This window comes from Fonticula alba, assembly GCF_000388065.1.
Source record: "Fonticula alba strain ATCC 38817 unplaced genomic scaffold supercont2.2, whole genome shotgun sequence".
NCBI lineage: Eukaryota > Rotosphaerida > Fonticulaceae > Fonticula > Fonticula alba.
In genome coordinates, this window is record NW_009242972.1 from 3,786,757 (window position 1) to 3,798,781 (window position 12,025).

General features: G+C 68.6%; 4 protein-coding genes across 4 annotated transcripts in view; 2 read left to right on the plus strand and 2 right to left on the minus strand.

Annotated features, from left to right (window-relative positions):
* The window catches only part of H696_01784 (hypothetical protein), a gene marked incomplete at both ends in the record, with an annotated part of 2,152 nt that extends 365 nt beyond the window's left edge, over window positions 1–1,787 (minus strand). The window contains 6 exons of the mRNA XM_009495692.1: window positions 65–148; window positions 294–387; window positions 507–656; window positions 806–1,151; window positions 1,252–1,502; window positions 1,674–1,787. Of these exons, the coding sequence (XP_009493967.1) occupies window positions 65–148; window positions 294–387; window positions 507–656; window positions 806–1,151; window positions 1,252–1,502; window positions 1,674–1,787 (1,039 nt within the window). The remainder of the gene's footprint in view (window positions 1–64; window positions 149–293; window positions 388–506; window positions 657–805; window positions 1,152–1,251; window positions 1,503–1,673) is intronic.
* A 472-nt stretch (window positions 1,788–2,259) lies between these two features.
* H696_01785 (hypothetical protein) lies at window positions 2,260–4,168 on the plus strand. Its single transcript, XM_009495693.1, has 4 exons — window positions 2,260–2,720; window positions 2,849–3,109; window positions 3,236–3,437; window positions 3,572–4,168. Exons 1-4 carry the CDS (start codon window positions 2,290–2,292, stop codon window positions 4,145–4,147), a joined length of 1,470 nt encoding a protein of 489 aa, XP_009493968.1. The 5' UTR covers window positions 2,260–2,289; the 3' UTR covers window positions 4,148–4,168.
* A 136-nt stretch (window positions 4,169–4,304) lies between these two features.
* H696_01786 (hypothetical protein) lies at window positions 4,305–8,352 on the minus strand. Its single transcript, XM_009495694.1, has 3 exons — window positions 8,005–8,352; window positions 5,540–7,898; window positions 4,305–5,291 (listed from the first exon to the last, which is right to left on the minus strand). The coding sequence occupies exons 1-3, from the start codon at window positions 8,178–8,180 to the stop codon at window positions 4,494–4,496; spliced, it is 3,333 nt and encodes a 1,110-aa protein (XP_009493969.1). The 5' UTR covers window positions 8,181–8,352; the 3' UTR covers window positions 4,305–4,493.
* Window positions 8,353–11,451: 3,099 nt separating this feature from the next.
* The window catches only part of H696_01787 (alpha-enolase), a 7,967-nt gene continuing 7,393 nt past the window's right edge, over window positions 11,452–12,025 (plus strand). The window contains exons 1-2 of the mRNA XM_009495695.1: window positions 11,452–11,561; window positions 11,700–11,992. Coding sequence (XP_009493970.1) covers window positions 11,477–11,561; window positions 11,700–11,992 — 378 coding nt within the window. The 5' untranslated portion in view covers window positions 11,452–11,476. The remainder of the gene's footprint in view (window positions 11,562–11,699; window positions 11,993–12,025) is intronic.

Sequence of the window (12,025 nt, forward strand, 5' to 3'; positions counted from 1 at the left end):
GGGGGCGGTGGGGGCGACAGGAGTGACGGGCAGCCGGCACGAGGCTGCCATAACCCTAACTTACGATCGCGAGGGTGGATGATGAGCATATTCTTCACCGAGGCCAAGGTGACGCGTCCGCGAAAATTCAGCACATACGACCGGGCCACTGTGCATATGTGTGCGTGTGCGGACGTGGTTGCTCACCGGGTGAGTGGGTGTCGGTGCGCGGGGAGGTAAGGTACCGCATCGGGGCACCCTGCCGGCAGGGAGTCTCACGCTGTTCGAGCACACGGCCGAGGGGCAGAACGTACGATCACTCCAGACTGGCGCTTTGCTCGGGATGGCCACGCACATGGGATGGGGAAGGAGGCTTTTGTGGGCCGAGCGTAGCATGCGCTCCTCGGTCTGGGGCGGCCCAATGAGATTGGTCAATACAATGTGGCCCTGCCCGCCCCCTGCCCCTCGCCCGCCCACCAATGGAGTGCCCCGGTCGAAGGCGGGCCAGGAAGAAAGGCTGAGCGCACGGTTGTCGGCGTGTGCGATAGCGGCCTGCCGGTTTGGACGTTGATCCCGGGCAGGACAAGCTGCACGCGGGCCGTGTGAATGGGATTGCCGCCGACGACGCCGGCGTGGCGTCGCGGCGCCCGGCGGGATGTCTCCGGCGGGTGGAAGTCCTAAATCCATGGGACAAGACACCGGGAGGGGGGGGGGGGGGGAGGGGGCGGGGGAGAAAGAGAGAAAGGGTCAATTCTTAACCTGGCTCGCAGGAGCCCCGAGTGCACGCAAGTGAAAGGTCCCGCCCTGGCCGACCGAGACGGCGTACAAAAATGACAGCCGCCAGCTCCTGGCGAATGGCCCCCGAGTCCGGAGGGGCGATGCCCAGGGAATCCGAGCTATGGGAGGGGCTGCTCTGGGGCATCGGCGAGACATTGGCATTCGCGCCGTCGCGGTCAGCCCCGGGCGTGGGGCTTGTGCTTGGGGTCGCTGCCGCGGAGGGCGAGTCGACATCGGTCGGGTCTTGGGTCCAGCCGATGGCCGACTCGTGGCCCGTGTCCGTGGTCGAGGTGTGGGACAGGCGGCTGGAGGAGCTCCGGGAGAAGATCCCCCGCTTTTGGAAGGGGTTCTCCCCCGGGCCCACGATGTAGGCGCCATTGCGCTGGGGCACACGCCTTCAGCGGCAGGGGGCGTCAGTGAGAGCATGGGCTGTTGCCGAAGGCGGACCCGCGCCACTCGGGTCCCACGGTGGTCAGAGGAAAAGCCGAAACGTACTCCACGCGGCCGAATACCTGGCCGGCTTCGGGGCCGGCTTCCTCGAAATCCGGCTCGCGGATGATCCAGTCGGAACCGGAGCGCGTGGCCACGGCGATCTTGTACGGCGGGCCCAGGGGGGGGGGGATGGAGGACATGCCGGGATTGGCGCCATTGCGTGCGGCCATGGTCAAGTGGATGGCCTGGGTCATCATGGATGTCACCACCCCCGGGCCGCCGCATGTCTCCAGCATCAAGTTGTACTCGATCACCTTGTGCGTGAGGGGATGCCGCCGAGCAGGGACCATGCGGCAAAAGTGCGTGTGTGAAGGATGGGCCGGCCTTCCGCCCGGGCACATGGGGTTAGCCTTTTTGGGCAATGGTTGATGGTCAAGCGCCTCGGGTGGCGGGACTCGCCCGGACCACGGTGGTATCGGGCACACGGCCGCAGCGTACTCCTTCAGCAAGCGCAGCGATACAAAGCGCTCGTGGCTGATCTTGTTCACCTTGGCCGCGGTGGCCTCCCGGGAGGCGGGATTCTTCTCGGCGGGCGTCATCGAGGGCGCGGGGGGGAGGGCACGGAGTCGCAAGGAGGGGAAGAGGGGATTCGGGGGGCTGATAGAAAGGCAGAGAGAGAGAGAAGGCATTCGTGGCGCGGATGGAGGGTGGGGCTGTCAGGAAGGATCTCGCACATGGGCCCCTGGGGCGGCCGAAAAAATAGGGCGGCCGCGCGCTGGCAGGGCGCGCAGACAGGCCGGTATTGTGGGCTAGGCGTGTGTGATCTCGGTTGCACACATGACCAAGGAGATCGGAGCTAACACGGAGCCTATCTCATTCTGGAGTATCGGACCGACGGCCGCGATCGAATGCCAGGGAGATGGGCCCCCTCCCCTGCACCTTCCCCGCCCCCCCCGACGCACACAGATGTGTGGGTGCGTGTGCGCAGGGGGGGGCATGGCGCGCGCGGCATGTGCTGCGGCAGGCGCTCAGGTGGGCGTGTTTCACAAGGGGGGGGGGGGGGCGGGGGGCCAAAAGAAAAAAAAAGACCGCAGCCGATCGATGCCCGGATGCCGGAACATGCTCGAGCCCTCTTCTCCCCTCCATCCACCTTGGCCTGTCCTCTTTGCGCGTCCATCCCACAACCGCCCATTCTCCTCCGCCCGCGCCACTTGTCGCATCTTGGCCATGGTGAATGTCTTTTTCCTCCACAGCAACCCGGTGAGCGCTGCTCGAGCTCTGGGAGATCGCCATGTAGGCAAGATGCTGTTGGAGGCCTGTCAGATTCTGCACGCCTGCCATTGGTATGCACTGGCCGGCCTGGCGCGACGCCTCCCACAGGGGGAGCCGGGCCCGGACCCTGGCCCGCTAACGGCGCGAGATGTCTCGGCATTTGGACGGCGTGCCCTGGCCCAGCCCGCCAGGCCGCTGCAACCGGCCGCCAATCCAGTCCATACATCTGCCTCGGAGGCCTGCTTCGAGGGCACCCTCTCGTGCGTGGAATACCCTCACGATTGTGCATGCTCCCTGCCGCCGCCCCCCCCCCCCTCCTCCTCTTCATCTCTCTTCTCCTCCTCATCCTATTCCCTGTGGACGACATCTGACCCCGATAGACGGACAGCCCCGCTGACAGCCCGGCCTTCGGGTGTGCGGGATTTCTTCGGGATTCGGACGAGGCTTTCCAAGCTGGCGCCAATGTGCGAAGCCTGCTTGCCGGGGTGCTGGCCGGCACTGAGACTCCGACCGGCGACCCGGGTGACTGGCTCGCGGCACAGTGGGTGGCGGCCTGCCAGGCGGGAACCGGCCGTGCCCCATACCTCCCATCACACTTGTCGCATCCGTGCGCCATCTGGGCTCGCAAGTCCGCCGGCAACTACCAGTGGTACGTGTGTCCTTCCCTGTGTCGTGGAGCGCCCTTGAGGCCGCCTGCCGCCGTGTCCTTTCCTTCTGCCCCGGCCGCACCCTGGCCCCCCCCCCCTCCCCTCCCAGACTGACATGGCGACTGTAGGCTGGCCACACATGCCCTAGCCCTGGCGGAGCTGCATGCCCGCTTTTACGGTGGCGACCCGGTGGACGAACGGTCTCCCGACTCTGGGGATCTCTACGACACCTTGATCCCGGGGGTCGGGTGGAAGCGCGGCCATGCGTCAGCCCGGCAGGTTCGCTTCCTCCTTGGTGCGGGCCCCCCTCCGGGGACGGCCTCGATCAAGGTACGATGACATGTGGACCGGCATTGCCTCGTGCGAGGGAGAGGGGGCGCCCCCCTCTGGCCATGTGTACTTTTGCTGATAGCCTCCTCCCATCGTGCGCGTGCGCGTGAAACTTCGACCTGTGTGGCCACCAGCTCACCACGCCGGCTTTGGCCATGCCGGACGCCATTCGTCGGGATTTCCTGCTCCACCCCCTGCCAGAGGATACCTCGCCGATGAAAAAGCGCCCACGCAGTGGCTCAACAGGCCCCGGTGCTCCGGCACCGCCGGCGCTCTTTTTCCCCGAGGCACGGAGCGTCGATGACGCGGTGGCCGCCTATCGGCAGTACTACAGCAGCGAGTCGAAGGCCCGACTGCTGGGATACCGCGCCACCCGGGGGGAGCTTCCGGCCTGGCTCGCCGGGCACCCGGCCCTCATTCGCACATATCCCGCCACGGGTCGAACCGGCGGGGTCAAGCCCGGTCTGGCCAAACAAGAAGCTGACCAAGCCGAGCAGGCGGGCTCAGCCAATGACACGGGCATCAGGGCCGAAGAGCAGGAGACCGGCCACCAGCACCCCCCCGAGGAGCAAGGGCCTCCGGCCGGGGCTCGGTGCGCGGTGTGTTGGAAGCAGCCCCACGATGACTGGCCGATTGCTGTGTCGCCGGCCGCGATGTTGTCGACCGCACCACCAGCAGCCGCCATGATCAAGACCGAAGAGGGCAAATGAACAACCAAGCCGATTTCCGGAAATTTATGTGGTGTATTTTGGGTATTTTTTTGTGTTTGGCTCGCGGGGCACGCGCGTTTCTCCCGTTGCGCCCTCTCTTTCCCAGCCCTACGGTCGGCTGTCGCTGGGCCGGGGGGCGGGGGGGGGGGAGGGGGAGGCCCCCCGCCGCAGCCGGGGCCATATGTTCTCATGTGGGGCTACTACCACACTACTACGGTACGCAGGCAATGCACACACACACACACAGGCGGCCGTCGGATCACCGGTCGACACACAGGTGGAGGGGAGGGGGGCGCAGGAGATGCGAGCGCCACCAAAGGGAGCGGGACTCGCGTGCCCGGGCGCGTCACAGGTGCGCCGGGGCCGAGGGCTCCGCCACGAAGGACGGCGCATTGTCGTTGGGCAGGCGATCGATCACGCTCTTGGCGAAGGCGGCGAAGGCCCCCGGAGCGGCGGCCTCCTCGCCAAGACCCACCTCGTAGATGAACCCGGAGGCCAGGCGCGAGTGGACCATGGCCCGGAGGTAAGTCTCGGGGACGCGCTCCAGCAGGGCCTGCACACCGCCAACCTGGCGAAGGAGGCTCGGCGGGCAGGACCAGCGGAGGGCCGCGCCACGGAGGGCCTCATCGGCCCAGATGCGACTCTCGCCGGAGGTGGCGGCAGGGGTGGGCTTCTTGCCGGCCGCGCGGGCCAGGGCCTCGGCAACGGCGGCATCCGCCTCGGCCCCCTCGGCCAGGCGAGCATTCAGGGTGAGGATGGCCCGCGACAGGCGATCGGAGAGGATGGAAATGGCCTCGCCGGTGCGCTGGTGCTCGTCCCAGAGGCGGTCGAATTCGCTGCGCGCATTGTACCGCACGATGGCCAGGATGTCGGCCACATACGCACGGTAGAAGGCCGGCGCTCCGGCCGGGAACCCATGCAGACGGTCCTCCGGGTCGTCGGTGTCCGGGCCGATCTGCGCCAGGTCCAGCGGCCGCACCTTGGGCCCGCTGCTGGCGGGCGAGCACATGAGGCGCACAAACTCCTCGTCATTGAGGGCCAGCCCGGAGAGCACCTCCAGCGAGGAGGATGTCACACCGCCCTTGTTGGCGGAGGAGTCCTTGAAGACGATGATGCCCTTGTCCTCGAGGAAGAGGCGGGCCTCCTATCGGCATGGCACGCGAACATCGGGGTTAGAAGGAGCAGGGAAGTCCGGGGGGGGGGGGGGGGGGGGGGGGGGGGGGGGGGGGGGGGGGGGGGCACTCTTTGGGGGGGGGGGGGGGGGGGGGGGAGACGGAGAGACAAGAGACGATAGCGATTGGAGGCCCGGGGAAAGAGAGCAGACGAGGGCCCTCGAACAAGTGGCCCCTGCCCGGCCCCCCGGGCGCCCCACGTACAAAGGCAAACACATACCTGGGTCATGAAGAGGTTGGCCCCCTCGACGATGTACTTGAAGCGCGGCTGGCCGAGATCAGCACCGGCGGCTGGCGGCGGCGGCGGCTGCTGGCCCTTGGCCAGGGCGGCTGCCGCCTCGGCCGCCGGGCCAGCAAACATCCGGTGAACATTGTCGCGGTTGACAGCGGCCGGACGGCCGCCACACGGAACAAACAGGTCGGATGTCAGGGCCGGATCCAGGTGGAACTGGTCGCGGAAGCGCTGCGGGTTGTCCACAGTCCGCCCATCCGGCAGGGTAATCGGGCTGCCGGGGGAACCGGTGGCCAGGACCTGGAACCCATCGGGCCCCAGGAGGTCCGGCCGGAAGGCAGCCAGCGGAGCGCGAAGCCGGGCCAGGCGCAGGAGCTCCTCATGCTGCAGGCCAGCCGGGTCGAAGAGGACACCGGTGGCGTCGACCACCGCGCGAATTGGATGCCCGGCCGCCACGGCCTGGCGGATCTCATTCGAGCCGAGATCGCCATCCGGCCCGCCGGTCTGGCTGGTGGGCACATCGCGCGTGGCCAGACCCAGACGCCGGCAAATCCCGAGCGAGTACTGCCGGACCGAGGATGTGGTCATGCCGTGGGCATCGTGCGGGACACCGCCCATGGCCGGGGGCTTGCCGGTGGCCAGGCCGCGCCAGGCGCCGGTGCCCCGGCGACGCCCATGCTCCGGCGCCCAGGCCATAAACCCGGCGGTGCCCTCATCGGGCCCGGCAAAGAGGAGGATCTCCTCGCCGGCGGGGTTCGGCAGCAGGGTCTGATCCAGCAGGGCATCGAAGTACCGGCGGAAGGCGCCACGCGCCTGCAGCGGAGGCACGGTCCCCCCCTCGGCCGGGAAGCCGTCCACGGTGAAGCCCCCCTTGGCGCCGCCCTCCGGGATGTCCTTGTTCTTGAGCTCCTGCGTGGAGGCCAGCTGGTGGACCTCGCGCAGGAGGCTGCGGACGGCCGTGGCCGATGGCCGAATGAAGCGCAGCCCACCGCGCGAGACGGTCCGCATGCGCACATGGAAGCCACGCAATCCGGCGCCGGCCACCATGACCAGAATCTCCGGCCGGGGGAGGGCCGGGCCGGAGTCAGCGCCAGCCGGCAGCAGGCGCTCGGCGTCCAGGTGCCAGAAGAGGGCCGATGGACCGTGCGACGCGGCGAAGTTGCTGGTCACCACGCTGGCGCAGAAGTGTTCGGTTGCCCGGGACAGGGCCGACCCCGAGGTGGAAGCACCAGTGGCCCGGGCAGCGGACCCGGCCGGGAGCGCGGCGCCGGCGAGTACCCGCAGTGACACCGGCTGGCCGGGGCTGCCGCCCGGGCTGGCGCCCGACACCGGGACCACAAGAGTCGGCGGCTCGGCGAACGACCCACGGCCCGAGGCATACGTGTGAGACCCGTGGCTCCGGGGCGGGGGGGCGCTGGTGCCGTGCTTGGAGCCATGCTCGGTGCCGTGCAGGCGACCGGCCAGCTGCTGGGCCGCCTGCTCCAGCATCTGGGCCTCCTGGCCGAGGGTGGCGACCGACAGATCGAGCGCCTGGGCCGGGGCATCAAGCGCCTGTCCGGCCGGGGCGAAGTACTCGCTGAAGAGGGACACCGAATGGGCCAGCAGGCCGGCACGCACGGAGAGGAGGCCCTCGGCCACCGCCTCGGCCACCGGGCCCTGGCCCGGGAGCGAGTACGCCTCGAGGAGATCGGCGAAGAGGCGCTGTGCCAGGCACTCGGCGGTGTGGGGCTCCTCCTCCGGGGCCAGGACCAATGCCACCACCTGCAAAAGCTCGGACTCCGGGCAGTAGTTGATCGTGACAAAGGACAAGGGGGCCGTGGAGGACTGGGAGCCGGCCCCGCGACGAAGCAGTCGCAGCACGGTGCTCAGAGCGCTGCCGGTCTCCCCGCGGGGGAAGTTCAGGACCACGGTCCGCGCCCCGGGGCTAGCCAGGCAGATGGACGGCCCGGTGAAGCCGACGAGCCCGGTGCCACGGTCGAAGGAAGCGGATTTGGCGGCCAGCTGGGCTGCCAGGGCGGCGGAGCTGGTCATCCCGGCGCACTCGAAGAGATCCGCCGAGTTGTCCACCAGGTACAGGGTTTCCCCATGGAAGTCCGGTCCTCCCGGGGGCAGGTTGAAGATGACCGCCTGGAAGGGCTCGGCCCGCTCGGCCTGGGGCGTGTCGATGAGCTGGGCAAGGGCCTGGTCGAAGCGACGCTGATCGGCCGCACCGCGGGCGAAGTATGCCGAACGGCTGCCACTGGCGGCGGAGCTGGCCGGCGGCTCGGAGGAGGACTGCCCGGTGGCGAGGGCCTTCAGCACCTGGACGCCGGCGACTCGCGGAAGGTTGGGGAACTGGACGAAGCGGCTGGATGCACGGGTGGAGGGGGGAGGAGAGCTGGTCAGATGGCTGGAGGACAGAGTGGGCGGGGGGCGGGGGGGGCGGGGGGCGGGGGGCAATCGGCGTGACGCACTCGAGGAACTTGGCAATTGACTCGGAGCTGAGCGATCCCTCAAGGGCAGACTCCAGCTGCGAATGGACGGCCGAGCTGCCGACTGACGAGAAGTCCGACAGGCTGCTCTGGACCAAAAGCGAGGAGGAGGAGTCCCCGGCGAAGTCCGGGATTTCCGTAGTTCCTGTATGTTTCATGGTGGAGACTGGATCGAGGGGGGGGGGATGCAGGTGGGGATGGATCGAGGGGGAGAGGGGGGAGGGAGGAGAGAACGGCGGGGGATATGACGCAGAGGAGGATTTTATCTCAGGGGGTGGGATTGAATTCTCGACCGCCGAGGCAGGGGGTCGTCCGGGGCGGAGTCTTTTATACTCTGACATGGGGTGTGGGGGGCGCGCAGAGGAGGGCCGGGCCGGGGAGATCTGGGACCGTGCTGACGTGTGGGATCCGAATGCGCGCGCTCGCGGACACACACACACACAACACGGAGTCTGGTATCGGGGCGGGGATCTTGGCCGAAGAGTGCACAAGAAAGGCACGGAATGTGTATGTGTATGACAGAGAGAGAGAGAGAGAGAGAGAGAGAGAGAGAGAGAGAGAGAAACAAACACACGGGGACCACTGACCACTCGCGGCCGGGAGGGGGGCTCGGGGAGGCGCCTGAGAGGGCAGGAATTCAACCAATCCCCCTGGCAATGGGCGAAAATGAAAACAAGCCCCAGGCGGCCCCCGCGCGGGTCCCCACCCCCGACACACACCCAACACACGCCTCCACGAAGCGGGGGAGAGCAAGGGAGCTGGGACGCCGGGGGGGGGGGGGGGGGAATACTCGAGCGAGCACCCAATAAAAAGATGTAAAATAAACAACAACAATATATTCTTTCAGCTCACTTTGCCCTTCTCCGCTGGTCCCTCCACGGCCCGGGTCTGGCCTGGACCTGGGCCTCTCTGGCCCTGGGCGAAAATCCATGGCCGATCTTGCCCAGCCCCGAGTCGTGCGAGGAAGCCGGCCTCGCCACTCCCCGGGCGCGTCGTGGGCCAGGGGAGCGCCGATCGCCACTGTAGGTAATGACTCACCCCGCGGGGGGGGAGGGGGGGGCGCCGGTCGGAACGCTGGTTGCCCGCCGGCCAGTCGGCCACGCACCGGAGGGGAGGGGGGCGGGCGAGTGCGTAGGGGGCCGTATCGCCGCGGGCAGCCGGGGGAGGGGGGGCGGACAACGTCAAAAGAAGGCCTAGACACGGCGCATGTGCCCACAAGCGCCCGGCGGTCCGGTGGCCTGGGGCATTCCGGGAACAACGAATTTTCCCACCTTCCTCAGTGGGTCTCAGGAGCATGGCGCCGGGTGCCCGGCGGGCGGGGGCAGGCACCTTGGCACCGGAAAAAAGGGCACCAAAAGCAGGGGCGCCCCGAAGTTGACCCGCGACGGCGTAAGGGATCGGCAAGTCCCCGGTCGCAGGGGGGGGGGATGCCAGGTGCTGTTGCTTCCTCCCAGGAAGACGGTTAAGGCGCGGCCAAGGACCCAGGAGAGGGGCGGCGGCGGGGGAGGGGGGGGGGGGGGGGGAGCAGGTTACGAAGGCTTGCTTTGTAGGCCGGCCAACAGCGGCGGGAGGGCCGCGCGAGGGCCAGCCTCCGGTCTTCCTGTCGGGAGTCCAGTTCAAAGGGAGTCCCAGCCGATGAGGCGAGCCCATGGCCTCGGATGACAAAGCTCCCGCCCACCTGCGGTGTTGCTTTCTTGCTTCGCTCTCGTGCGGTCTTGCGTGGCACACGGGGGAGGGGGTGACGGCCCCTGCCTTGGGTTCACGCGAGGCCCGAGCGTGTTCAGTCATCAGCACGCAATGCCACCCGGACGCAGGAGGGCGGGGAGGGGGAATAGGGCGCACGGGCAGCCGGAGACGGTCGTGGCGAGCGGGGAGGTGGGGGGGTGGGGCAGCACCGCGGCCGGCGTGGCTGTCGCACAGGCGCTCCGACGGGCAGTGCCAACCCACGCCCATAGGCTGGCCATCCTCTGCCCCTTCTCCTTGTGCCCCTCGACAGACTGAGGTCCCCCCCCCCCCCCCCCTAAGGCCCGTGGCCGCCCCTCGCGATAGAGTCTAAGATGCCGCACCGTCCGAGAGGGCCAGGAGAGGAGGGGGGCCGCACATTCGGGAGAGGGGGGGGGGCCGGCGACGGGGAGGGGCAGTGTGACGCAATGACCAGGCAACTCTCTCCCTCAACCAGGCAGGTAGTGCGGCCCGGGATCCTGGGTGACCGCTCGGCCCCGGGCAAATGTTCGTCAGCGCCCTGGAGAGGGGGCGCGGGGGGGGGGGGGGGCGAGGGAGTCACATTCACGAGTGGCGTCGGCGCTCATGCGCGCGCCGGCCTTGGGCTCCGGCTTTGTCCACCTCTCCCCCTCAGGCGGAGGGGCGCTCTCCGCGGCCCCCCCCCCGGCCTTTGTTCAGGCCCCTGCGCGACTGCCCGACAGGGCCGAGTGTTCGCTCCTTCCAGAAGGAACCGGCACGCACTCCTGGCAGAGGCCGGGGTTGTCCCCAAGCGCGGGCGCCAAGCCATCGAGCCCGCGTCCGGAGGCCCGCCAGAAACTAGACCCCCTTGACTGCTTCGTTGGCGCATGCCACTTCGTCAGTGCCGCCCCGGCCCCGGGTCCCGGGAGGGTGCGTGAATTCCGCTCCAGTCCGCCTGGAGGGGGCCGGTCGCGGTGGGAAACGCCGCGGGTCCGGACCTGTGGGAAGGAAGCCGCCTGTGTGGGGCTGCCCGTGGGGCCGATCGCGCGGGCGGTGGGAAAGCCGGCGAGAGGTGCTGATTTATCAGCATAGTTGATCACGCGCAAAATGCGCACGAGCCATTGATGAATCGCAGCCCAACACCTTTCGTGTTCCGATCCGGCCCGCGTCCTGGGGCTAGACGGGGCGTGCCTAGCCCCAAGACCCGGCGCAGGAGGGGGGGGGGTGCGGGCGCATTTTTGCGGAGTGTTCCGAATCCGACACATTCATTTGCTCTGGGAGCTTCTCTGGTGTGCGCCCCCGTCCCCCCCCCCCCCCTCTTTCCCCCTGCACCCACCGGGCGTCCCCCAGCACTGGTCATTGTCCGCGCCGAAAGGGGGTTGCTTCGCCGCGGCAGGTGGGAGGGGGGCTGGGGAGGGGGGTGACGCAGGCGCGGAGCAGGTGTGTCAGTCCCGGCGAGGGACCGGGAGTCGTCATCCTCGACCTCTCGACCCCCGGGGATGGGCTCGACCGGTGGCTTCGGGGGCCCGAGTGTTGGACACTCCCCTGCCCGGTGTATCACCGCGGCTCCAGGGCCCCTGTCATGGCAGCGGCCGAAGCCCGCCCGACCAGGAGCCTGGCCTCCCGTGTGGCGGGCTTTTCAGACACCCGCGCCTTTCGGTCACCCCGGTGGTCGAGGCACACGCCGAGACTTGCAAACAACCCCGCGTTTCGTTGCAACCTGCCTCCTCCCCTCGCCTCTCGCCCCCCCCCCCCCCCGACACACATACACACCATGACCATCAAGTCCATCAAGGCCCGCATGATCCTCGACAGCCGTGGTAACCCCACTGTCGAGGTCGACGTCACCACCGACCTGGGTGCGCCCTTTTGTCCTCGCCCTCTCGCCTTCTGGCCCTCCTGCCCTCTCGCCCTGTCCTCCACACATCCCCGACTCACCCCGCCGATCCCCGTGTTGCCTCGATGCCTGTGCCATCTCCTTCACCCCCCGCATGAAGGCCTCTTCCGCGCGGCTGTCCCCTCTGGTGCCTCGACCGGTGCCCACGAGGCCCTGGAGCTGCGTGACGGCGACAAGACCAAGTACGGCGGCAAGGGCGTCAACAAGGCCATCAGCAATGTCAACGACATCATCGCCCCGGCGGTCATCTCCTCCGGCCTCTGCCCCACCAATCAGACCGGCATCGATGAGCTGATGCTGGCCCTGGATGGCACTGAGAACAAGGCCAAGCTCGGTGCCAATGCCATCCTCGGTGTTTCTCTGGCCGTGGCCAAGGCTGGCGCTGCCAAGAAGGTGCGCCCGTCCGGAGGCCCCCCCCCCCCCCCC